The 27,374-nt window shown below is 35.7% G+C and overlaps 1 protein-coding gene across 5 annotated transcripts in view; it reads left to right on the forward strand.

Moving 5' to 3' along the window:
- Positions 1-27,374, forward strand: part of CHN1 (chimerin 1) — a 197,423-nt gene that overhangs the window by 96,514 nt on the left and 73,535 nt on the right. For 4 of the 5 annotated variants that reach the window (XM_055307689.1, XM_055307691.1, XM_055307690.1 and 1 more), the window contains one exon: positions 19,245-19,533. In XM_055307689.1, the coding sequence (XP_055163664.1) occupies positions 19,245-19,533 (289 nt within the window). Of the gene's footprint in view, positions 1-19,244; positions 19,534-21,506; positions 21,571-27,374 lie in introns of those variants that run through there. The other variant, XM_055307694.1, reaches the window with a different exon arrangement.

A 27,374-nucleotide genomic window follows, 5' to 3' on the forward strand; every position in this document is an offset into this window, starting at 1 on the left:
GACGATATTGATCTTCCATCATTTATCCTGACAGTTGTTCAACAATATGCTTCCGTCCTGCCAAAATACAGAAGAATGAATGCAGATTATAAGTACAAAATAATAATAATTCTTATTGAATAATAATTCAAAGAGTATACAAAGTGATTAAGGTATTTATTTCAAGAGCTATCTTTCCATCCTCCAATTTCAGTGGATTTCAGGAACTGGAACATCCATTTTGAGTAAAAAAGAATCTTTGAATTAAGCACAAAGTTCCAAATAATTATCCAACTTTTTGTAGTCAGATTTTGCCAAAACACAGATTTCAGAATTTCATAACATACCAATTTTAGAATTTGCCAGATTATATCAATGGAAAATGGGAAAAGAAAATATCTTTCTTTGCTTTTCTCTTCCCTCTTCTATATTTTCATATTTATTTATAAATCATTTTACTAAAGTATATCTGTGATTTGAATGTTGATGTGACATAATGTAGATAAAATATGATTTATACCATTAGATATTATATATGGTAGATGATATACATTAAACTATAACTAGTTGAGCCTGACAGTTGACCAACAAATACAAGTTTTAAAGATTTATTGATGAGCAGAATTAAGTACAGTGATGTTAAAAGCAGATATATATTAAATTTCTCCACTTACTTAAACTGCAGTCCCTGTGCCAGCCAAATGACACTTTCCAACAAAGTTTAGAAAGAGATGTTAAGTAGGTGACAATATGTCTTGAAAACAGATGAAATCAAGTATGTACTTAGGATTGGGAAGAAGGAAGAGGACACAGATGAAGATGTGAAGGAAAGGGGTGTATGGTTTTTTCTTTTACCAACTTAATTTTTGTTAATATAGAGGGAAGTTAATGAGTTACATAGCAGTATCCAGTTCTATCTCAGGAATATAAACCGGGTTCTTTATACCCTACTGGGGTGGGCATGCAAAAATGAATGAATCAATGAATGATTTTGTCTCAGTGGGTTGTCTTTTTGGTATTCCTAACCTACACCACATTTTCCTGAACTACTTGTATGTACACATACGTGTATTTTTTTTAACTCTCTTAACTTTCCAGTGTTGATTAAGTAATTGCTTACTTTGTGTATCTTCTTGTTTATCAGATTTCTAGAACTCTTTCATATTGCATGACAAAACTCTACCCATTTAAGGATGACTCTCCCCACCCCGCTATTTGCCACCCCCCAGCTGCTGGCAACCACCAATCTCCTGTTTCTCTGAGTTTGCTTACTTTAGTTAACTCATGTAAGTAGAATTGTGCAGCATTTGCCTTTTTGTATTTGGCTCAGATTTTTTTTTTTAATCCTTCCATCCTTTGATGGACATTGAAGTTGCTTTCACAGCTTGCCTATTGTGAATAATGCTGTAGTGTTCATGGATGTGCAAATATCTCTTGGAAGTCTGTTTTTAGTTCTTTTGGACATATACCCAAAAGTGGGATTGCTAGGTCATGTGGTAGTTCTATTTTTAATTTCTTGAGGAACTCCATACCATTTTCCATAGTGGTTGCATCATTTACAATCCTACCAACATTGCTCAAGGGTTCCAATTTATCCACATACTCACCAACCCTTGTCATTTTGTTTTATTGATAGTGCCATCCTAACAGGTATAAGGTGATATCTCATTGTGTTTTTGATTTGTGTCTCTCTCTGATTAGTAAAGTTGAACATCTTTTCATATGCTTGTTGGCTATTTGTTTATCTTCCTTGGAAAACTGTTCAAGTCCTTTGTTTAATCAGGTCATTTTAAAATTACACTGCATGGGTTCTTTTTATATTCTGGATATTAACCCCTTATTTGATATGCAGTTTGCAAGTATTTTTCTCCTAAGGCTACCTTTTCACTCAATTGATTGCTTCCTTTTCTGTGCAGAAGTTTTTAAGTTTGATGTAGTCCCCTTTGTTTATTTTTGTTTTTGTTACTTTTGATGTTAAAGGTGAGAAATTGTGGCCTGTTCCACTGTCATGAAGCTTTCCCCTATGTTTTCTTATAGAGGCTATATAGTTTCAGGTCTTACATTTAGGTCTTTAATCCATTTTGGGTATACGGTATAAGATAAGGTTCATTTTCATTCTTTTGCATGTGGATATCCAGTTTTCCCAGCACCATTTATTTGTTGAAAAGACTATCTTTGCCCCATTGTTTGACAAAGATTGTTTGACATAGATGAGGGTTTATTTCTGGGCTCTTTATTCTCTTGCATTTGCCTGTATGTCTCTCTTTAGTGTGACTAAGTGCTTATTTATTTTGTTGATATTTTTTGACAAACTGACATTTAATTTCATTGATTTTCAGTCATTTTTACTTCTTTATTTTAATCTTTGTTCTGGTCTTTAGTTCCTTCCTTTTATTAACTTTGAATTTAGTTTTTTTTTTCCTAATTCTTTGAGATGTAAAGCCAGGTTGTTGATTTCTTTTTTAATTTCGGTGTCTTCTACTATAAACTTTCCTCTTAGTACTTGGTGTTTTAGTTGTTATTTGTCTCAAAATATTTTCTGATTTCCCTTGTGATTTCTTCTTTGACCCATTGGTTATTTGTATGTTGTTCCATTTCCAAATACTTGTGAATTGTCCTATTTTCCTACTGCTGTTGACTTGTAGTTTCATTCCATTGTGATTGGAAAAAATACTTAGCATGATTCCATCTTCTTAAATTTGTCAAGATTTCTTTTGTGCACTAGCATGTAATATATCCTGGAGAATATTCTCTGTGTGCTTGAGAAGAACATGTATTCTGCTTTTGTTGAGTAGGTGTTCTGTGTGTGTGTTAGGTCCTGTCAGTCTGTAGTGCTGTTCAGGTCCTCCCTTGCCTTATTACTGTCTGGTTGTTCTGTCCATTATTGAAATCTTTTACTAACACAGTGTTACTGTTTATTTCTCCCTTCAATTCTGTGAATGTTTGCTTCATACATTTGGGTGCCCTTGTGTTAGGAACATATATACTTTTAAAAAAAAGATTTTATTTATTTATTCATGAGAGACACACAGAGAGAGAGAGCGAGAGAGAGAGAGAGAGAGAGAGAGAGAGAGAGAGAGCGGGCAAGAGAGGCAGAGACACAGGCAGAGGGAGAAGCAGGCTCCCTACAGGGAGCCAGAGGTGGGACTCGATCTGGGTCTCCAGGATCACGCCCTGGGCTGAAGGCGGCGCTAAACAGCTGAGCCACCCGGACTGCCCATGTATGCTTTTTATAGGCACTCATTATCTTTTGATTGGGGAGTTCAACCCATTTACATTTCAAGCAATTACTGATTGGGAAGAACTTACTCTTGCCACATTGTTAATTGTTTTCTCTTACAACTATTTTGTTTCTGTTTTTCTCTCTTGCTGCCTTCCTTCATGTTTCATTAATGTTTTTGGTCAGATATGCTTTGGTTCCTTTTTCATTTTCTTCTGTGTGTTTTGGTATTTGTGGTTACCATGAGGCTTATATGACACATCTTATAAGGCTGATAAAACTTAACTTCAGGTGTATGCAAAAGCTCTTTTATATCTCATCACCTCCATTTATGTTACTGATTTCACAAACTATATCTTTACATATTGTGTCTGTTAACATAGTGTTATAATTATTTTTATGCTTTTGTCTTTTAAATTCATATCAAAATTAATAGTGCTTTATGCATCACTGTTACAGTATTACAGCATTCTGTATTTGTATAGTTACATTTACAGCAAGCTTCATATTTTCATATGCTTTCATGTTGCTGTCTGGTGTCCTTTAGTTTGAACTTGAGGTCTTTAACATTTATTATAAAGCAGGTCTAGTGATTGTGAACTCCTTCAGCTTTTGTTTATCTGGGAAAGTATTTATTTCTCCTTCATTTTTGAAGGACAATTTTACCAGAAGTAGTATTCTCAGTGGCAGTATTTTTTTTTCTTTCAGCGATTTGAATATATCACCCCATTCTCACTGACCTGTAAAGTTTCTCTGAGAAAGCCACTGAGAGTATCATGGAAGCTCTCCTGTACATGATGAGCTGTTTTTCTTATGCTGCTCTTAATATTCTGTCTTTGTCTTTGACTTTTGGCACTTTGATTATGATGTATCTTGGTATGAACCTCTTTTAGGTTCATCCTGGTTGGAGGTCTTTGAATTCCTTGAATTTGAGTGTTCATTTCCTTTCTCTGATATGGAACATTTTCAGTCGTTTATTCAAATAAGTTCTGTGTCCCTTTCTCTTCTGATTTCTGTAATGTATTTAGTGGTCCATTTGATGATCTACCATTAGTCTCTTAGGAGCTTTACTTCATTCTTTTTGTCTCTTTGTTCATGTTTCAGTAATTTCAAATGACTTGTCTTCAATTTTACTGATTCTTTTGCTTATTCAAATCTGATGCTGAACCTTTTTTGAAATCGAATAAATTTGACATGTAATGTATAAATTTGAAGTGTATTATTTTGATACATTTATATATTGTGATATAATTGCCATGGTAGTGATATTTATCACATTATATCAGTACAGTACAGCACAGTAGATCTCTATGGCTTTATTTAGTACTCATTACAGATTTGTGGGTTTTTTTTTTAAGATTTTATTTTATTATTTATTCATGAGAGACACAGAGAGAGAGGCAGAGACAGTCAGAGGGAGAAGCAGGCTCCATGCAGGGAGCCTGACATGGGACTTGATCCCCAGTCTCCAGGATCAGGCCCTGGGCTGAAGGTGGGGCTAAACCACTGAGCCACCTGGGCTGCCCTCATTACAGATTTGTACCTTTAGACACTGTGGGTCTTATCCCCTGCTCTTTATCCCTTGGTAACCACTATTTGACTATGTTTTTACAGGTTTGAATTTTTTAGATTCCATATGTAGGTGATATCATACAACATTTGTCTCTCTAACTTATCTCACTTAGTGCAATGTGCTCAAGGTTTATCCAGGTTGTCACAAATGGCAGGGTATTCTTCTTTATCGTGGCTGGATAATATTCTACTGTGTATATGTACCACATCTTTCTTATCCATGTATCCATTGATGGATATTTGGGTTGTTTCTGTATTTTGGCTATTGTGAATAATGTGATCAATGTGAAAGTGCATATATCTCATTAAGATCCTGTTTTCATTTCTTTGGGGTATATATCATGAAGTAGAATTGCTGCATTGTACAGTAGATCTATTTTTAATTTTTAAAAACAGATTTTATTTATTCGTGAGAGACACAGAGAGGTGAGACATAGGTAGAGGGAGAAACAGCCACCCAGGTGCCCCTCTATTTTTAATTTTGAGGACCCTCCATGTTTTTATAGTGGTTGGACCAATTTACATTGTCCCCACATTCTTGCCAGCACTTGGTCTTGTCTTCTTGATAGCAGCCATCCTACAAGGTGTGGTTTTTTATTTGCATTTCTTTGATGGTTAGTGATATTGAACATCTTTTCATCTGCCTATTGGCCATTTTCATGTCCTCTTTGGAAAAATTAGTTTAGTTCTTCTGCCCATTTTTAAGTTGTATTATTTGGGTTTTGTGGGGATTTGTTGTTGTTAAGTTTTATGAATTCTTTATATATTTTGAATATTAACCCCTTATTCAGTAGGTGGTTTGCAGAAATTTTCTCCTGTTCTGTAGGTTGTCTTTTCATTTTGTTAATTATTTCTTTTGCTGTATAAAGCTTTTGAAATTGATGTAGTCCCTTTTGTTTTGCTTTGGTGGTTTAGGCATTTGGTGTCATGTCCAAAAAGTCATTGCCAAGACCAATATCAATGAGCTTCTTCCCTATGTTTTTTTCCTAGAAGTTTATAGTATCAGTTTTTATGTTTAAGTCTCTGGTCCATTTTGAGTTAATTTTTGTTAGTCATGTGAATTAGAGGTCTAATCTCATTGTTCTGTATGTATTTCTTCAGTTTTCTCAGCATCATTTTTGTTACAGAGACTGCCCTTTCCCCGATTGATTATTCATGGATCCCTTGTTGAATATTAGTTGACCAAATTTTTATAATTATTCTGTAGCTCCAGAATTTCTGTTTGGTTCTCTTTAAAAGGTTTATGTCTCTCCTATTGATATTCTCATCTTGTTCATGCATCATTTTCCTGACTTTATTTAATTTAATTGTCATGCTCCCTTTAGATCATTGAGCTTCTTTAAGAAAATTATTTTTAATTCTTTGTTGTGTAATTAACAGATCTGTGTTTCTTTGGGGTTGGTTTCTGGGAATTTATTTTGTTTCATTGATTGGAACATGTTTACCAGGTTCTTCATGTGGGTTTTTTCCCTGAGTTTTTTTGCATTTGTAAATATAGCCACTTCTGATCTTCACAGACAGGCTTCATATGAAAGAAGACCTTCACTGATCAGCACAGGTATAGATTTTGGAGGCCTCTGACACCTCTTGGGAAGTGTGACTTCTCAGAGCTATATGTACATGATTTCTCAATTAAAGAGGTTTGCCAGTTTCTTTTTCAGGATCTTGTAATCTTTTGTACCAGCTGGTATCTGTCTATGGTACCGCAGGGTCTTGGGTGCTACAGGAGCAAGCTGCCCTGTTTCTCCTGTTCTCATTAGCCTCCAGGCATCTGAAGTATACTAGCTTCCTGCAAGCTTCCCAAACCAGGCAAGACAAATACCATTCCCTTGGGAAACTCCCTGAAAAGCCAGAACGTTAGATATATGCCCCACCCCCCTCCCTCCCTCCCAAGGGAGAAGCAACAAGTTGGGCACCTTCTCCCAATTGCACCAAGCCATGCCAGCCCATCTGTGACAACGGCAGGCTGTCTGATGCTACAGCAAGCTGCTCCCATTTTCCCTTGCCTTCAGAATCCCCTGGGCATCCAAACTATGCCAATTACCTTAGCATTCCGAATCAGGTGAGCTTAGTAACCAGTCCCTCAGGCAGCCCTCCAAAATGCCAGAATGTTGGACACATGTTCCACTCTTTTTCCTCCTCCCACCCTTAGGGGAGAAGCCACAAGCCAAACTGAACTATGTTGTCTTGGGGGGGAGGGCAGTCATAGATAAAATGAAATAGCCCTTCTTATCTGTTCCAGTGAGGCTTTGTGCTTGCCTGGTGGTACTGCAGTTTCTTAAATGGGTTCTGGAGTTTTCATAAAAGAATTCTATTCCATGTGTCTTTAATTCAATGGTTCTGTGGAGGAAAAAGGGCTGGAACTTCCTATTGATCCACCTTGCTCTTAGATATCTTTTATATACATTACCTTTATCTTATTAAGTATACTGAATATACTGAGTGTTTCTTCTGGTGTATCCTTCCATCCTTCCATCCCTACCCCCTTGACTTGTCCTGTCTTTCCTGAGGCTAGTAGAACAGATCTCCTATGAGTGTCTCATGATGTTCTGAGGCTAAAATAGCTGCCCTATGGCTCTTGTCATTGTTCTGAGTGCATGTTTCTCCCTCCTCCCGCTCCTCATCTGCTTATTTCAGACAATTGTGTTAGCTTTTGGCCCTGCTTCTGTTCTCAGTTATAGTCATTTTCCAAGCTACAGATTGACTCATTCTGCTAGGTCTTTCAAAAATTTTTTTCAGAGTTCCATTAGATATTTGCTGCCAGGTTTTTAGGATCACTTAGAAATCTATTCATGACTCAGGTGTTTTTATTTTTAGGGATGGTACCTAATGTGCAAGATGATATCTGAGTTTCTATTGAATACATTTGTGCCTGGTACTGTTGATCACATGGTTATTCATTTATTTTGGAAAAAGATCTTCACATGTTCTCAGAGTATACGTAAGAACAAGTGACCACCTCCAGTGGTCTTTCTCCAGTGGACATCTGCTTACATGTCGGTCTTTACAAATGAATTGAAGTCCTCCAGGGCAGGAACTAAGTCTTGGTTTCTGTGAACCTTGTGCACTACTTGGTATATACTGGGCTTATTTAATAAAATTGCATTGGAGAATTACCAAAGAATGCCTCCCTGTAACATCCTACTACACAGTTCTTTGTGTAAGTAGAAACTAAAGAACCATTTTTCATTCTATTTATTGATCTTATTTAAGAATCTCTTAAGTGGTCAGGTATTCATGATTCTTTTGCCATGTTCCTCTAAAAGATACATATCCAGTTATTGGGCTTCTGATGATGATCTTTTTGACCCTGTGGTTTTAAATCAGCAAATATGGTTAGTGATTCAGAATGTGGCTTTGCAGTCAGACAGATATATTCATACTAGATATATTCATACTCTGGTACCAGCATTTTCTGTAAAACTTTGGGCAAATTACTTACCTCTCTTAAGTATCAGTTTCCTTATCAATAAAATGAGGATGTAATAATACTTCATACTATTGGAAGCAAAGGCATGCATAGTGGCTAGCACAGAACACTCAAAAATATTAAATAGTATTATAAAAATAAACACACATGGGGTGCTTGAGTGGCACAGTAAAGTGTTTGACTCTCAGTTTCTGCTCAGAGTCATGAGATTGAGTCCCACACAGAGCTTTGTGCTCAGCGCGGAGTCTGCTTAAGACTCCTCTCTCTCGGGGCAACCCTGGTGGCTCAGAGGTTTGGTGTTGCCTTCCGCCCAGGGTGTGATCCTGGGGACCCGGGACCAAGTCCCACATTGGGCTCCCTGCGTGGGGCCTGCTTCTCCCTGTGCCTGTGTCTCTGCCTCTCTCTCTCTCTCTGTGTCTCATGAATAAATAAATAAAATCTTAAAAAAAAAAAGACTCCTCTCTCTCTCTCTCTCTCTCTCACTCTCACTCACTCTCTCTCTCTGCCCTTTCCCCCAACTTATGCATGCATGCTGTGCTCTCTCAAATAAATAATCTTTTTTTAAAAAAATGAAGATTTTCATTCATTTCATTCATTCACTTCAAAATGAACAGAATGAATAGATATGTTGTGTATTACATTTTAAGCTTTTTGTTTATTAGCCATTAAAAGTCAGTGATTTGCAACCATGGCTATGTTGATAATTCTTTGTTTCCAACTAACAGGTTGATTATATTTGGTGGTTACATCTTAATTAGACGTAATTAGCTATTTAAGAACAACTCCAGAAACAAAAAAGCAATTACAAATTTCATTTATTGCTTTTCTACAGCCCTAATTCTTGATCTAGTTGCAGTTAAAATCCAATGAGAGCAGTATCTATCAGTTTAACAGTGATGGTTTATATAATCTGAGACATCCAAACACAAAAAGAATATATGCTGTATGATTCCATTTACATAAAGTATAGAAAATTATGGTTCCAGAAAGAAGATAAGTGGTTGAATAGAATAAGGGACAAACGGATAGGCTACAAAAGAACATGAGGATACTTTGGGGGTGTTGGAAATGTTCTGAATCTTGACTGTGATAGTATCTGTCAAAACTCATTAAATTATGCACTTCAAATGGATGCAAGTTTGTTGAATATAAATTATACATTAAGAAATTGATTTTTTAAGTGATACATTTTATTTAGTAATTTCTGATTGTTAATGACCACTAGATCATAAACGTAAAGATATATATTTAATCAAATTTAGGCTTACCTCCACTCATCTACAGTAACATCCTACTTATCTGAAAATCAGATTATTGGCAGCTTCAGGTCTTAGAAATATAGCTAGGAGGCTGGAAATCAGGGGAAATGCCTTTGAGTGGCTACATAGCTGCCATGGAGCCCATGTGTTGATTGCAAAGGAATAATAGTCAGTAATCCCCATTAGAGTATTTAATATAGTTTGATATAAAATATTAATAAAGCCTTATATCTTTTCCCCAAGCTTACAGCCAATAAAAAGTAGCAAATTAGAAGGTGAACATAGGTGGTACCCTGCAAAGAGGATTTAAAAATATAAAACTAGATTCAAGAACTAAAAGTTCAATGATTGGGGGCAATGTAGATCCAGGAAAAGGCTAACTCAGTGCAAGCCTATGGGATATTTCTGTATTCAAACACTAAGATTTTAGTCATATATTCATGATAATGAATCTTAATATTTAAGACAATATTAAATCGTGTTAATTATTAATAACTTTAATATTTAAAATGTTAAATCATAGTCCATGTGTGATACTTAGAATTGTATAATTTATACAGAAAGAATTAAATAAAACATTTTGTGGTTTAAGAGAATTAATAGTAGGAATCTGAAAAAGCATATATATAGAATGTGTGGGTATGTTTATGCACTTACGTATATAAGTATACGTTCTTATATACTGTTCTACAAATACTCACACACATATGTAGCTCTGTGCTCTTGTAAACTTCTATTGTAGTGTGACTATTTATCCTGAAGTAGTAGAGTGATGAAAATAAGATTTTAATGAGCTGTTAGTGGGACTGATTACTAGCTCTTGAATAAGCCAAATCTTTTTTTTTTTTTTTGGAGGTTTTATTTGAATTTAGAAATAGTGAAATTGACTATAAGAGAAAGGAGGGAAACTGAGTGGGAATTAAGCCAAATCTGTTGTTAATTGTACAAATGTGCTGATTGGTTTTGGACCTATCCTTATTTTAAAAAGATTAAAATGTGTGTATAATACTCTTCTGTGTAAGCACATCCATTTATTTATTGGCTGGACATACTATTGTTTCTTTGATTTGCTGGTAAAATGAAACAAGGTATGAAAAATGATTATAATTGGTTCACTGCATTAGAAGGATTGGTTTTTATTTATTCCCAGTTATCAATATGGAAAACATTACAGTTCTATACATGACAAACACTGTATCATGATAATTATCAGATCTTTTTTAGTTATGCCCAACAAAATTAGTAATCTGCTTATATTTTGGTAATTCTACGTTACATGTATTTTTTCGAGTTTTGTTGTTACATTCAGCTGGCCAACTTAGGGGAAAGTATTAACGGACCCTTTATTAATTCTATTCAACAGCCACTTAGGGTCTAATATGTCCCAAGTACTATGCCAATCTCCTTTGCTTTCAAAGTAAAACTAATAACTGATTCTCAAGAGCTCAGGAGTTGATAAAGTATTTGAACTATTTCTTATGGACAGTAATGAACCATTAACAATTTTCAAAAGGAAAAGTAGTGTGATAAGATCTCTTCTGGAACAAACTCAGGGCTGTAGGCAGAATGGGTGGAGTTTGTGTAGATTCAGAAAGATCATTCAATAAAGAAAAGTTTAAATGTAGAGGGAGATTGAAGAATCTCAGATAAATGAAAGGGTAGGCAGGGTTGCTTACGTGGGTGATGGGTCCATTAAGGGATGTTGGAGAAGGAATGGTTTTCATTTCTTTTTTTTTTTTTAAGATTTTATTTATTTATTCCTGAGACATACAGAGAGAGAGAGAGAGAGGCAGAGACAAAGGCAGAGGGAGAAGCAGGCTCCATGCAGGGAGCCTGATGTGGGACTCGATCCTGGGACTCCAGGATCACACCCTGAGCCGAAGGCAGGTGCTCAACAGCTGAGCCACTCAGCCGTCTCAGGAATGGTTTTCTGAAGAGGGAGAAGAGATGACAGGATGGATTAGTTTGGTTGGGGACCTGCTGATCTGGCAATGCGTAGAAATACTGGGGAGCACAGTACAGTTGGGCTAGGAGGCTTTCCAGAAAGACACTATAAAGCAGCTGATGCAAAAAAAATAAAAAAAATAAAGCAGCTGATGCAAAAAAATAAAAAATAAAAAATAAAGCAGCTGATGCTAATGCAGAAAAAGAACCATTTTACTTTAAACAGTGGGTTGAATTTTTTTTTAATTTTGTATTGTTTGGAGCTTCAGCATTGTTTTTATTAGCCTATTTTACTGTTTTGAAATTTGAATGTCTTTGTTATTGCATTGATAACATGAGGGAGTTGAATTAGACTAGTGTTTCCTAGACTTCAAGCCATATAGGAATTACCTCAGGATCTTGTTATCAATGCAGATTTTGAATCTGATGGTCTGGGGTAGAGACTGGGGGCCTGGGTTTCCAACAGTAGTAACAAAGAATTAGATAATCACAAAGGTCTCTTGTCTCTTCAGAGTCTCATCTTTCAGACTTAAGATTTTTGTAAAATAAGACAATTTTTATAATTTACTCATTCAACATACACTTTTATTTCATGATTGGTAGATGAGCCATAGCTATAGGTAAAGTTTACCAAAGCATAGAATTAATTAATAGCTCTGCCAGGCATTATATTTCCAGAAAATCAAGTTATCCTCTCTTCTTCCATATAGGTATGATTGGGCCATATGCGTTTTATTGTCTTTCTTTTTTTAAAGGTTTTATTTATGTATTCATGAGAGACACAGAGAGAAGCAGACACAGGCAGAGGGAGAAGCAGGCTCCCTGTAGGGAGCCCGATAAGGGATTCGATCCCAGGACTCTGAGACCATGCCCTGAGCTGAAGGCAGACACTCAACCACTAAGCCACCCAGGCATCGCTGCCTTTTATTATCTTAACATATCCTCATTTTTAAAATCTTTATTATAATTTAGTTAGCTATCAAATTGAAGAGTACATTGAAATATAAGGTATGTTTTTTGATGATACAAAACTTCTACTTTGGAATGACATTAACATATACTTGCTCAAATAAATGATCTTTTCTAACCTCACTGAATCACTAAGTCAGATAAAACAGTATCAGTGACTGTGTTACAAGTACAATGTACCAGTGAGTTTTTATTTGTTCTTGTTTTGACTGTGACATCCACTAATTTATCCTTGACATTCTGTATAACAATTGTTGTTTAAGAGATTATGATAGAAGGGAGAAAGGCTGTGAGTTGCAGGTTGGCAAGAATGAGTAGGTATGGAAAGAAGACAAGAGAGATTTTATAAATTTCAAGATGCAAGGTCCTCCCTCTCACTAAAATTATTAACAAAAGAGATTTTACCGGTGAATAAGCTGTTCCCTGAATTTAAGATACTTTTAAGGCTTGATCCTTTGGGCTCTATGAAGACCATTTAGTGTAATGGAACAGGTCATCAAGACTGGTTCCACTTAACCAGGCTTTCACTCGAATTGGGTTTCATTACAACAGTTCTGTTAATTGTTTCCTAAAGATATAGGAAGCTCATTCATCAGTGCATGATTAAGAAAGAGTCCCTGCATTTCATGGAAGTGAAATTCTGATAACTATAGTTCTTGTGTAAGAATGGTCACTTATTAATTTAAGTAAAATTCTAGGCTTTTTTAATTTTATTTTAGATTTTATTTGTTTATTCATGAGAGACACAGAGAGAGGCAGAGACATAGGCAGAAGGAGAAGCAGGCTCCTCCCGGGGAGCCTGATGTGAGGCTTGATCCCCGGACCAGGATCACGCCCTGAGCCAAAGACAGACGTTCAACCACTGAACCACCCAGGCATCCCAAAATTATAGGCATTTCTTAAAGGCATCAATATTCTAAAAAGTTAAATTGTTGCTACATGCAGTATTATTTTTAAAAAGAGGCACCAAAAATCTGACATTAGCATTCATTGGCGTCTAAAGACTTTAGGGAAGCTATAACTTTATAACAAGACTGTCTCTCTGTTGTTTAAACGACAGCTTGTTTAGATAGAATATCCTCAGTGTATTTTCTCTTACCCTCGGTATTTCATAGTAATCCACTGTTTCTTGACATTTATTGTTAGTGTAGAGAAGTCTGAGAACAATCTTGCTCTCAATCCCTTATATGAAAGTGACACTGTTTCCTGCCTGGTTATCTGAAAAATTCTTTGTTTACTCTTCAAATTTAGTAATTTAAACCAGGATTTGTTTTAGTGTTGATAGTATTTTTATAAACTCATCCATGAAACAGAGTGTTCCTTCAGTCTTGAGATTCAGTTCCTTTTTCCTTTCCTGGAGTATTTCCCAAATTCTATTTCTGAATAATTTTTCTGTTCCGTGTGTTGGCATCTGAATTTGAGGTACAATTTTATGTTGGATTCCTAGTCATCTGTATTTATCATGTACACTGCAATTGATTTACCCTTTTATTTTTTCTTAGCTATCCATTTAGTTGTTTAAGTCTTATCTCTATGCCATCGATTTGCTTTTCAATCCTGTTGATGCTATTTTCTGTCATTTCTAGTTATTTATTAGTTGTAATTATATTGGTACTTGTTTTTTTTCTTAGCTCTATTATCTCACCTCATTCTCTTTAAAAACTCATCATTAAATTCTATTATTAAATTTATATTCTTAAAGGGTGCCTGGGTGGTTCAGTCGAGGAGCATCCCAACTCCTGGTTTTGGTTCAGTTTTTCTATGTGTCCTATATTTGTTACTTTTTTATGGCATCCTAGTGTTTCTCCTTCAGCTTTCTTTCATTCTGTTTGTTTATCTCTGTTCTTCGTGAGAGAGTCTTCCCTCAGACGTCAGGTGGACCTTGGCTAACTGTTCATATTTGAGTTTATTTGGCACTAAAAAGCTGACTTGTAGTTCTGAGAGCTTGAAAGAAACCAGCCAAGTAGAGGATGATGTTTCTATTCTTAAGTCTTTTCAGTTGGGCGGATGCGATTTGCCAGAGCAAAATTTTCCAGTCTCCTATCGTGAAAAAGTGCAAGCCTTTTGAGAATCTGGCAGCAAAGAAAGATGGGGGATTCAATCTTCAATATGTAAAACTTTCACTTAATTTTCAGGGTAGCACCTCTCCCTTCAACACTGTCTAGTGTCCCCCAGTTCACAGTGTCCTTGTTTTATCCTATCCAGAATATAAGGTTTAGGTCTTCCACCAGAGTGGGGGGAGGGGTGGCACTGGAGAGAGGACCAGAAAAGATCGGTGGGGGTGGTGGTGGATATCTTACAATTTCTTATGCAGACCTTCATCCAATTCTTCCATGTCAGTTCCACCTTCCAGAGCTTACCTCATGTCACCTTTGGAGGTTTAGTTAGGTGCGTTGGCTTGCTTCATTCACTGAAGGTGATTTACTGTGCCAAGGGAATATCATCACGAGTTCACACATTTTAATACTATTGCCTCATTTCACCCCCAAAATTACATGGCCAGATAGACAAATGTAGTATCCTAACAAAGGTTTCCGATGGAGAAAATACTTTTAAATTGCATATGGCTCCGTTCTCTCTTCCTAAGCCTTTCCTTTTTTTGGTATTTAGCTGAATGCCTTGTCATATTCTTGTCTCTGTTCTAAACTTTCTTTCAAGAGTGTACTGACAATTAAATTTGTGAGATACTTGTATTTCATCATTTGATTAGCTTCTTTGACTTTGGTAAGCAATACACAAATATGTATTTATGACAAATAAAACTGTTCTTGCATGTTGGTTTCTGGAAATAGTTCTAACATTTTATTGTTGACTTACACAAGTGTGTTGTATATGTTTCTTTGGTAAGAGAAAACATCTGTTAGCTTGGAGCTTTCCTTTGAAGAGATATTTTCAAATACTTTGACCTCAAATCAGAACTAATTTTTGGTTTTAGAAGAAGTAAAGCAAAATCCCAAAGGCTATTCCTTATACATATTTTCATCACTTTGTACCTCTAGACTGAGTTTTTTTAGTACAATTTACTTCTAAAAAACAGGGTGGTATTAAGGGTTTTGTTCACTTTTTAAAGGTATATGTTAGGATTATGTATTTTGAAATTCATCTGAATGCAGCTGGGTGCGTTAAACAGTTCTTTAAAACATGAAGACCAAAACCTGAAATCACTGGAGAAAAATACATTTCTAGAAAGTGGTAATTATGTATTACAACAGTAGCAGTTCAAAGCAGATTATCCCAGTCTCTCTTCTCTATTTGTTAACTACAGTACCACTTTGAAGAAAATGAATTTTGTTGAACTCTCTAGGGGAGAGTTGGCCCTGTACAGCTTCAGATATGTTCACCAAAGAGTGAACAGCTATAAAAAAGCAAAGGCAAATGCAGATAATAAATATAAGAAAAAAATGAAAAGAAAAATTTTCCTATAGAAATGGAGGAAAATTGTTTAGCCTTAGCAGTTTTTACAAATCAGTGCTCTGTAGTGTAAAATTCAACTCTTGTCATCAGATCCATTTAACATGCCCTGCGTTTAGTATGACTACATTGGCTGACCTTTCGCCTTTGAATTCCAATACCTGACTCACAAGCCACAGTGCAAAGATACATTGCTTCTCTTTTCCTCCCCTCTTTGCATTCTGCTGTAGTTCCACTCTGTTACACCAGTAGTATAAACTTATTCAGGGACATCCAGAAAAATTCACAAAGAGGTCATCTTTGCCATGTGTTGACTATAAAACCAGCCAGTGCAGAGATGTTCCTATACAAGTTATTTGGATTACCAGTTATTTATTTAGCCTCCTACAATGCATATTTATTCTCTTTTCTGTTTTACTTTATTGTTTGATACATGTTCTGTCATTCTCTGCAGAGGCCTAACAGTAGGAGAAAGGGAACTACAATTCATTGAACCTAGTATATGTATTTAGCTTTGACTTAAATATGTTTATGTAATCCTCACAACCAGGTAGAGAAAGATGATGTGATTCCTGTTCTCTAGATGCAGAATCTGAAGAAGGATTTTCTCAAATCACTCAGCTTAAAAAGTGGCCATTCCAGGATTTAAACTTATTTTGTCTGGTCCCAAAACCTAAGGTTTTCTGTTAAACACACAGGACCCACATTTTGCCTTTCTTTCCCTGGTCAAATCTAATTTCAAGGCTGCAAGGGTGCTTTTGTACTTGGGACGTAAGCAGTAGTTCTGAGACCTTATTTAAGCAGGGAGTTCCTTGGTTTTCATATTGTGACAGAGACGTTGGATTGACTTGCTTTCACGAATCACTGCAAAGAAATGTACCTTTTCCATTTAAGATCAAGGCTATATACATTTTTATAATAATTTTTTAGAAATCAAACTGAAGATAAATTCTTTAAAATTCAGCATTTCGGAGCACCTGGCAGGCTCAGTTGGTAGAACATATGACTCTTGACCTTGGGATCATGAGTTAGAACTCCACATTGAGGGCAGAGTTTACTTAAAAAAAAAATAATAAATAAAAAATAAAACAGACCTTTAAAAATAAATAAATAAAATTCCATGTTTCATCTTGTGTTTCTATTGGCTTGTTTTTATGTATATCTATTTCCTATTGAGGTAATCAAGGGAACAGGAACTTTATTCTGAACTATCTGGGTGTGTTGTTAAATGTTGCATAAATGACAGTCTGTAAGTGGCAAACTTTTACAAGGAAGAATTCTTTCTTCGCCCTTTAGATTTGGCATCTCTCTTTTTATGGCTCTTATTCGTAGATGAGACACATCCATTCCCCACCCTCCTCAAAGATTTTCTGTCATGCCTTTCAAATCACAGAAAAGAAGACAACTCTGCCGGTCTCTGCTGTGATGCTGTTCTTTATGTAACCTCCAAAGTGAAAGAGAGGGCGGTACAGGGTAGGCAAAGAAAGCATACAGTTCCTGTAGTGAAAATAATGCAGCTTTCTTAGAAATCAATCCTAATTCCAAAATGGAAATTCATTTTCTTGTCCTTTGAGGTTAAGTTTTAAATCAACCCATATTATGAATTACTTTAGTTATCTAATCACCTTCCTTAAGACTTGAAGTTTGATTGTACCTTAAGCCCAAAGCTGAAGTGCCAGCTGAGGAGGAATTGGGAATTGTATGTAGGGTCTCTTGAAGTTGCTGTGATAAAGAGAAAAGGACAAACTTACTTAGTCTTTTTTGCCCAATACCTAGAGGTGGCCAGGAAATCCTTTCCTTGGTTGGCTTAGGAATAGACCCATTGTGAAGAGGGACCCATTGTGAGATCTGCTCTTTCAGTCTAACCATCCCAACCCACATGAGGCTATGCCAGCCATCTTTCCTTCTGCCCAACGTTCCCATACTGCTCAGATTTTAGAAGAAATTCAAGTGACAAATGCCTTCCACCACTGCTTGGATAGTCTTAAGTTTAAGTGTCATATGCACTGTAAAATTATAAGGCTCTGAAGGAGTAAAATGGACTAATCCTTCATTGAAATGCCTCTGATATAATTGAAATATAAAAGGACTTCATGTTAAACAGTGTTATGAGTGATTATTTTAAGAATCTTATAAAAATTATAAAATGGCTCTCCATGTTTATTTCTCAAAAGCAGATATATATTAGCAAAAAGGAAATTATAAAAGCAGCATATTAACCTGAAAAAAAACTTTTATATTTAATTTTGGTGTAGAAATTTTACCTTCCAGTTTTTCAGACTTTCATTATAATAAAAATTTACTCAGGAGAAATTTATAACATTACAGGAAAGTGAAGAATGGGAAATTGGAATTATATGGATCATTCACTTGAGTATAAGTCAAAATATAACTGCTATTAAAGAACCAAAATGTGGATAAATTTTATTTTAGTAGAAGGGCCATCATGGTCATAATGACAGGTTGGTTCTAGATTATCTGTTCTGGTTTGTTGTTGTTGTTCTGTGTGTTTTTAACAACAAAAATAAATACACTATTTCTAATTTTTTTTAGTTTTTAATTAGGCTCACTTGAGACCACCTTTGGGAAACCATGATACTGGCTGTTGGTGCCTGTTGGCATCAGCTTTCATAAAGTCAGGAAGCAAAATACTGAAATTATCATAAAACTAAGACCATTATTCTCCAGTTTTTAAAGTATGTCACCAAAGCATAAAAGTGAGAACAGGAAAAGAAAAAGTGAGAACTGAATATCTATAATCTAGTAGTATATGACTTCTATGCCCTATACATATTGTAGATATTTCTTGTTTAGACTCAACAAGGAGACACAGAAAAATGACTCTGTAATAGGGAAGAGCAAGTCATTGACCCATGGCTAGAAATCACAAAAATATGTGTCTGTTGCTCTCTTGCCCTACTGTATGGCTCAGGTTCTGGAGTCAGCTCTACTTTAAATGGGTTGCTGGCATCATACTTAGTTAGGTGAGCCCTAAAGGGAGCTTTCCCATTAAAAGACATAAATCATGGGGTCCGTAGTATGTTGAATATTTTTATTGATGAACTTGAAGAGAACATGTTAATATAGAAATTTCATCCATGATGGAGTTGACCAATTGAATATAGAATGTGTTCTAATAGGATATGGGCTTTGTTTTCCTTGTTTTTCCTACAGGATAATGAAGTGGTTTAAAAAGACAAACAAGAACATTTTTTTCCTTCTAGAGGAGACATGCTTTTGGCTAGTTATCCCTAGTTGTTGCAAATTCATTCTTTGTGTTAAAAAGTTTTATTTTCTATATTCCAGACGATTCATAGAAATTAGCCACAGTTTATTTAACAAAGAAGACACACACAAACAAAGCAATAGTTTTTTTTTTGTTGTTGTTCTTTTTTTCTTTTCAGAAAGAATTCAGTTGCTTACTTTTCTTAAAAACATCTTTCCCATTTCATTGAGGCAGATTTGGAAGTCAAACCAGAAACTTCAGGCTGTACTACGATGGAAAGCACTTCGTTGGGGAGAAGCGCTTTGAGTCCATCCACGATCTGGTGACTGATGGATTGATTACTCTCTATATTGAAACCAAGGCAGCAGAATACATTGCCAAGATGACGATAAACCCAATTTATGAGCACATAGGATACACAACCTTAAACAGAGAGCCAGCATACCAAAAACATATGCCAGTCCTGAAAGAGACACATGATGAGAGAGATTCTACAGGCCAGGATGGGGTGTCAGAGAAAAGGGTAAGCTACCATGAAACCACACTTGATCTTCTTCTGTTCGGGGTCTGTATGAAAAAGCCATGACTGCCAGAAGAGGCTGGCTTCACAGAGCTTTGAAAAAGATGTGCATTTTCCTTGATGTCTGGTTTCGTTGGTGCTGAGCTTTGCATATATCTAAACCTGGTTCAGTTATGTCAGGTAAATGCCTGTGTTCCCTATTATTTCCTATTTCATCAGTTTCATGGTTTGAAACTATGCTGAAAAAAATGCCCCCTAATTAAAAAAAAAAGTTCAGGGCTTTGGGTTAGAACCATAACTGTGGTCAAGAAAATATAGCTATATCCCATCAGAAATTGAGGGGGTCATGTAATCTATCAAAACTGCCTTTTCATTCCCTTTATAAATAGTTCTATTCTTTAGCAAAATGATAGATATCCACACTTTAAAATACATAGGATTAAATTTAGTCTATCAATAACTATTACACTATTTTGAGAATCAGTCCTGAGTAGCAGGAGCGTTTGTCTCCTGCTGGACTCTTACAAAGTAATTGAATCAGAAGATTTATTTTAATTATAAAAGACAATTTTTTATTTGGCATATTTTATAATATATTTAGTTAACATTAGAAGTTTCAAATCCTTAGCATTGGTATTATTTTACTTTGAAAATTGTCCCTACTTGCCTCCTTATCCCCAAGAAAATGAGTCAAAGAATTTCCTGATGTTTTATTGTGTAGGATGTAGGTAGGAGAATTTTATGTATTCTAACTAGAATTGTGTTGATCCATTCTTATATTTTTGAAACTCTCCAGTTGCCATGTTAAAGAAATGCAGTATTACATAGTGCTTTGAGCTTGGATTGTGTCACCAAATAGATTTGTGTGCAAATTCTGCCATTTTACCTGTTGTGTGAGCTTACTTCACGTCACTTAATTTCTCTGTGCTTTGATGTTCTTATTTGCAAAATTGTAGTAATAATCAAGTTGTGAGAATTGATTTAAGGAGATAGTATGTGTTAGATAATCAAACAGTGATTGGCACATAGTAAGCACTCGAGTTTGGTGGTAATGTTACTTTAACAGCTATATTACCTCCAGGTAGTATCCTAAAATACTTCTAGTTGTCTTAAAGTATTTAGGTACAGAATGGAAACCTAAGATGTTCATTGTCTAGCCTGAATTTTAGTTTTTGGCAAATCTAACTCAATGTGGCACTTTGTGGGTACAGAGAAACCAACTTTTGAAATTATAGATTACAGAAAATGGTTTTCATATTTGTTAGGAACTCAGATCTTTTTTGGAAGTAACTAGAATTTAGAATCCTAAAAGCATGCTATATTTAATATTGTTCTTTTCACTCTCTAATTCCCATTTTCTCACTTTTGGTTATTTTCCATTCATGGCATCTTTCAATAATGCTTGCATTTAAGTATCTCTAATATTGAAAATATGTTTTATGCAACTATGATAAACTGTTCTAAGTTAACATTTGTGAAATATTTTTATAGTGTGTGCATGTGGGTTTTTTAGAGTTTATCAGCCTAATGATAACCTTTGTTAATGTGTTCTGGATATCCTTTTCAACATCAAGAGACTTCCGCTAACAACACTTAGCTATTTCTCATCGGACTGGTCGTTTAAACTCATAGGATCTTGGTTGTCCGTCCTACAAAGTGAAAATAGTATTCACAAAGGAAAGACACTGAGGTAGATAATGCCTAAAGGACCCTTATAGCTTTAGGATCCACGATTCCCCGTGTATTCTGGCAACATTACATGTTAGATTGCCTGGATTGTTTTGTGCTGATGGCCAGTGATAGCCACATAGAGTGAAGTAGCTGGCACTGGGAACTAGTTCTCTCCAGCAGTACATAATTAAGAATCATTTAAAAAATTACTCGTTGCTTTAAACTGCATGCATCTTAAATCTAGTTGGCTTAAAATCTACTCACTCAAAAATAGATTTATTTTATTTATAGGTGTCATCCAACAGGACAGGGATGATGACCTGTTCAAGAACTTGAAACATTGATTCCCTGTCACAGTTGATGACATTTGTAAGTAAAGACAATCGTGTTTAATTGATTTAAAATATCTCTTGCCACTAGTATGGTTTAGTAAATATTTTACTGGGTCCTGAATAGCTAAAGCCCATTTGTCCTTAAGGGCTTGCCTTTTCTTCAGAGGCAAAAAGTGTTGATTTTGCAGGAGTTAGTACACTGTCATAGAAAGGTTTCTGGTATTGGAATTAAGAGCTAGATTCCAGTTTCTACAATAGGAATTGATTTTATGTGTCAATTTGGGCGAATTGCTTTACTTTTCTGAGACTGTATTTCCCCACTTTTAGCAAGAGAGCTTTAGACTAGATGATCTCCAAGATGTGGTTCTTGTTCTAGTCTGTGATCCTTCAAGGAGTATAGGTGTACAAGAAAGAGAGAACACAGTACTAGAAACAGCACCATACTTGGGCCTTGAAAGGGGAGATCTGTTTTTAGCTTATCTACCAATTGATTGTATCACTTTGGGACAATCTTCTAACCAGTCTGGACTGCAGATTCTTCATAGATAAGGGGTTTTCTATAAGACAGTACTTTTACAAGATTTTCATTATAAATACTTGCTGCAAAAAGGGCTTTGTGCTCAATCAAATAGGTTTGATTAAAAATAAAGTTTTTTTTTTTTAAACTTACCTGTTCCTTTTCTGTGGGCTTCTCAGTTTTGCTAATAACCTAGTATGTATTATGACTCTCCTAGAGTGTTCCCAAACTCATCTGGATCGCCCTGCCACTGTTCAGAAAATTATTTAGGAAAATAGTGTTTCATGAAATCCACTTGGGGAAATTCTGAACCAGATGATCTCTTAAGATCTTTTCTTGTTCTAAAAATCGAAGGATAAAAATTCCATGTGGATTTTTTTTTTTTTTTCCAGTACTTAAGGTGTAAGTTGAGCATCTGAGCTTTGTGGATGGTTGTCAGGATTGTTTTATGGCCAGGAAGTTTTTTGCCAAAGGAAATGATACCTGAAGGTTCTTAGCTGTCTCTAGGAAATTTTGTGGCCTGCTGTGAGGGGAAAAAATTTTTTTTGAGAGACATCTATGTCATTTTTTTCATTAACTGTTTAAGTTGCTTCTCCAGCTTGAAATATCAGAAATTTAAAATTATTTTTTAAAAACATTGAGAGAAATTTAATCATGAAGTTGTAGCATGTTGAAAAGCTGGACTTCCTTCTCTTGTAAAATGGCTTAACTTTAGCATCCAGACTGGCCATGAGCCCAGCTTTTATTAGTGGCTTTTTCAAAATTTATCTTGGAACTGTATTTGAATAGTTTCTTTTTTCCAAGTTGTAAGTATAGTATGCTCGCTTCAACAGATACTGGACCAATGGCTGAATGCAACAGTTTTTATGATGATTTTATACTTATTAATAATATAATTTTAAATTCTCCAAAGCCATGCTTTTAAAAATGGCTCATAACTGTTAATAATATAAACTGTCAAATATGTAATTTGCATTTCAGAAACTATGCTATGAGTCAGAACTCTGAATCTGGCAAGAACTTCTTTACTTTTAGATTTAGTCTTTTAAGCCCAAAACTTTCTCACATATAATAATGACCTGTGATGACAAGGGTGTGAAAAATCCATTTATTGGTTTTATGGAACTTTACTAGGCCAAATAACCTTTATGTGTCTGTGTGTGTATATGTATTTTTCTTCTCCTGGAAATTTGAGATGGTTGCAGTGTTTTGCATACTGTCATAATAATTTATTCTTAAGGAATTTCTTTTATGTTTAAATTCCACTTTTTAAAGACTTCTTTGGAGAACACAAGACTGCATATGTATTGAAAGGCCTTGTAAAATATGAGATTGAAATGTAATCAGGGCCTTGCCAAAAAACTGCCATACCTACTGGAATTCTCTGGGTACCTCTATGAAGTGAAAAGAGTCTATGTCCCTGGGAATGGTGAAAGGAGCACAGGAGGTCCTGTCTGCTAATTTTCTTTTTTTTTTTTTTATTTTATTTTTATTTTTATTTTTTATTTATTTATGATAGTCACAGAGAGAGAGAGAGAGAGGCAGAGACACAGGCAGAGGGAGAAGCAGGCTCCATGCACCGGAAGCCCGACGTGGGACTCGATCCCGGGTCTCCAGGATTGCGCCCTGGGCCAAAGGCAGGCGCCAAACCGCTGCGCCACCCAGGGATCCCCTAATTTTCTTAATTCTCCCACAAAACAACCTTTCTAAAAGTTTTTACTTTGCTTTATATTTATAAAATATAAATATATACATTATTTATATATTATTTGTATCCATATAATCCTAATGTAGAAATCAGCAGGAGAACCATACTTCAATTTCATCATTACAAAAGTAACAATATAAAAAACTGTTTGAATTCTTAATTCTGTGCTTTCCCACTTTGTAAGACCCATCTTTTCCCCCTTCCTTATTCCTCCCTAACCTGTGCTCCTCTTGTTCATCTCCTTTCTAACCCTACCTTATCAACATCCATCGCTCTCTTCCTAGTCAAATTTACACGCTCATGTTTCCCCTGTGGCTTGTTAAGGTTTGGATCGGTCATTCCAGGGGTGAACAGGCCCTTGGAGAACTGTCGGATGTGCCCAGGGTCACCTATTTATATTAAAAAGCCAGTTTAATAATTTATGAGGGAGACTACAGTTACTGTGCAGAACTTTCATAGTGGGTTTGTCCTCTGTTAATATCCTTCTTAAGACTCAAGTAGAGTAATGGGGTTCCTGGGTGGCACAGGCAGTTGAGAATCCAAGTCTTGGTTTTGCCTCAGGTCATGAGTGCAAGGTCACTGGATTGAGCTCAGCATGCAGTCTGCTTGGGTTTCTCTTGCCCTCTCCCTCTACCCCAACCCCCTGTGCACGCACTTTCTCAAATAAATAAATCTTAAAAACAAAAACGAAAGAAAGAAAGAAAGAAAGAAAGAAAGAAAGAAAGAAAGAAAGAAAGAAGAAAGGAAAGAAAGAAAGAAAGAAAGAAAGAAAGAAAGAAAGAAAGAAAGAAAGAAATCAAGTAGAGTTTTTTAAAAATCCTACATAGTCAGTATATATTAGTCTGTGTGATCTTGAGCAAATCCTAAATCTCTCTGGGTCTCAGTTCTCCTCAGTGTCTAAAAGTGCTTCCATATAATGCCACCACTTGGCTGGCATTATATGACTGTTGTCCTCTACTTTGCACACATAATGAACTTAAAAAGAAAACAGTTTAAAATAAAATTTACAAAATAAGAATCATGTAGATGTTATATTGTACCTAATCAAAAATAAAATTAAATGCCTATATTTTGTATTTAGCCTATGGTTAAATAACATAAGGGTATTTTTTTAAATAAATAGTTTTATATCACTGTTTAAAAAAAATGGATGTTTTCATTGCTTGAAGTGTCCTCCAGGTCCACAAGATAACATCAGATGGTTCCTAATCCCTTCATCTGATAGTGGAGTTTCTCTTGTAGTAATGCTGTGATACCTCTAATTGTGTCTAATCTGGAGGCCTATGTCCTCATTTCTTTTCATCTCCATGAACTAACTCCTCTCCCATCAAAATTAATTGTGTTTAATTCAACATTTATTGCGTGCCACCTGTTTGTAAGAAAACAACCTAGGCTCTGGAAGGGATGAAAGATGTACAACATATAAGCCCTGTCTCAAAGAACTTACATGTTAATGTGTTCATTGTTTCTACCTTATTTTTTTTTTAATTTTTATTTATTTATGATAGTCACACAGTGAGAGAGAGAGAGAGGCAGAGACACAGGCAGAGGGAGAAGCAGGCTCCAAGCACCGGGAGCCCGACGTGGGATTCGATCCCGGGTCTCCAGGATCGCGCCCCCGGCCAAAGGCAAGCGCCAAACCGCTGCGCCACCCAGGGATCCCCTTTCTACCTTATTTAATTAGCACTTAGGTATATTGATAGCAAGAAGCAACCTGCCTATATAATCTGTATAGTATTACAGTTCAGTAAGTATTAAGTTGGATATACTCTGATTTGAGTTTGCTTCTCTAAAAGCCCAGCAGATCACAGAAAACACTTTTATAGACAAACACTAGTTTTTCAGAATTATGAATCAGAAATCAATATGACATTCCATCATTTCACTACAGTTTCAAGTCTGAAGTCCCTCAGTATTGTTTCACTTCTGTTTCAGCACCTTGGATTTTATATACACAGTTGTTGATTAAACAAATGAACAAACTAGTATATTTTATGAATTCAGCCAAATCCAAGGTCCTGATAGAATCAGTCCTGAGACAGAAAAAAGGGTAATTCAAGTTGATTTCCTACTTTATATTTTTTCTTTTAGGAACTCGGAATGCTTAGAATATTCCTAATTCCACAGATAAAGCATCTGAGGTACAAAAAAATTGTTTTTATGACATGAAATAGTTTGTGAAAGGTGGTGGCTAGATGCACCTTTTCAGGAATATGTACAAAGAAGCCAAGATGGTAGAGTGGCATCTCCCCATAGTTATCAGTCATGGGTTGGGGACAATCTAGACCCCACCAGAGAATCTAATAATGATTAAAGAAAACTGACATGGGGCCCAGAAAATTTTTTGTATGAATCTCATCTATTCTTCCATTTTATCACCCACAGAAAGGATTAGTAACTCAAGCCATTAGGGAAAACCAGATGGAAAGATGAAAACGGAAGATAAACATCAATTCCTCAGCTCCAAAAACCAGGCCAACAGAAGACCAAATTGTAGTTTACCAAGCCAGCTGCAGTTTTGGAAGATTTGTATATATGAGCCAATTAAACAAATAAAATCTTAAATTACTGGCTTGAGGGTTGGAAGAGGAAGCTATTAGAAATTCTTTCACAATTGCTATTTCAGAGTCTAGCGTTTTGGTGGGGGAATAGTCATTGATGGCTCATCCAGTTAACTTTGTGAAACAGAAATCAGCTCTGGTGGCTTTAGCAATCTGGGGTCCAAAACAAGTTGAGACTATCAAACAATAATCTGGGTTTCCCGTGTTGCCCACAAACCAGTTCTTTGGGCAATTCTTAAATTAAACTTTCTAATTTTAATAAATCCCTACATTATACCTCATGCTAAATGTTTTGGATCTGTAGTGTTCATCTGCTTTTTGCTCCATCATATTTCCCTTTGTATTTGGAGTCCTTTTTCTTTCTCTGATATTTAGACCTCTGGGAGACTGGCAAATCATAGCTATGCCCTGAACCTTTCCTTAGTCAAGTTATGAGAACATGTTTTTATATGGCTTTATAAGTTAGTCCTTAACTCTTCTTGGGTCTCCTCTGAGTTACCACACATGGTCAAAAATGCCCAAACCTGGGCATTATATTGCAAAAATAGATGCTTTCAGTAAGAAATTATAGGCATCAATAATGGCAACTGATCATGCTCTTGTTTAAATGTCTTTTTAAGTGTGCTGTTAACATTAGTTCTTTGTTTCGTTCAGTAATTCAGATGAATCAGCTGTTATCCTCTATTTCCTTAGCTTTTAAAACCATTCCATGAAAATTCACTAAATGCTGTAGGTTTGCTGATGACCTAAACTTTACAGCTTAAACATTATCTTTGATAATTTCTTTTTTATTTGTTTTAGGAAGCTTTTTCTTTTTCTTTTTTTAAATTTTAATTCCGGTATAGTTAACATACAGTGTTACATTAGTTTCAGGTGTACAATGTAGTGTTCAACAATTCTATACATTACTCAGTGCTCAAAATAAGTGTACCCTTGGGACTCCTGGGTAGCTCAGTCCGTTAAGCGTCAGACTCTTTGATTTCTGCTCAGGTCATGATCCAGGGTCGTGAGATCAAGCTCTGAGTTGGGCTTTGTGCTATGCATGGAGCCTGCTT

This window comes from Nyctereutes procyonoides, unplaced genomic scaffold, assembly GCF_905146905.1.
Source record: "Nyctereutes procyonoides isolate TBG_1078 unplaced genomic scaffold, NYPRO_anot_genome, whole genome shotgun sequence".
In the NCBI taxonomy this organism is placed as follows: Eukaryota; Metazoa; Chordata; class Mammalia; order Carnivora; family Canidae; genus Nyctereutes; species Nyctereutes procyonoides.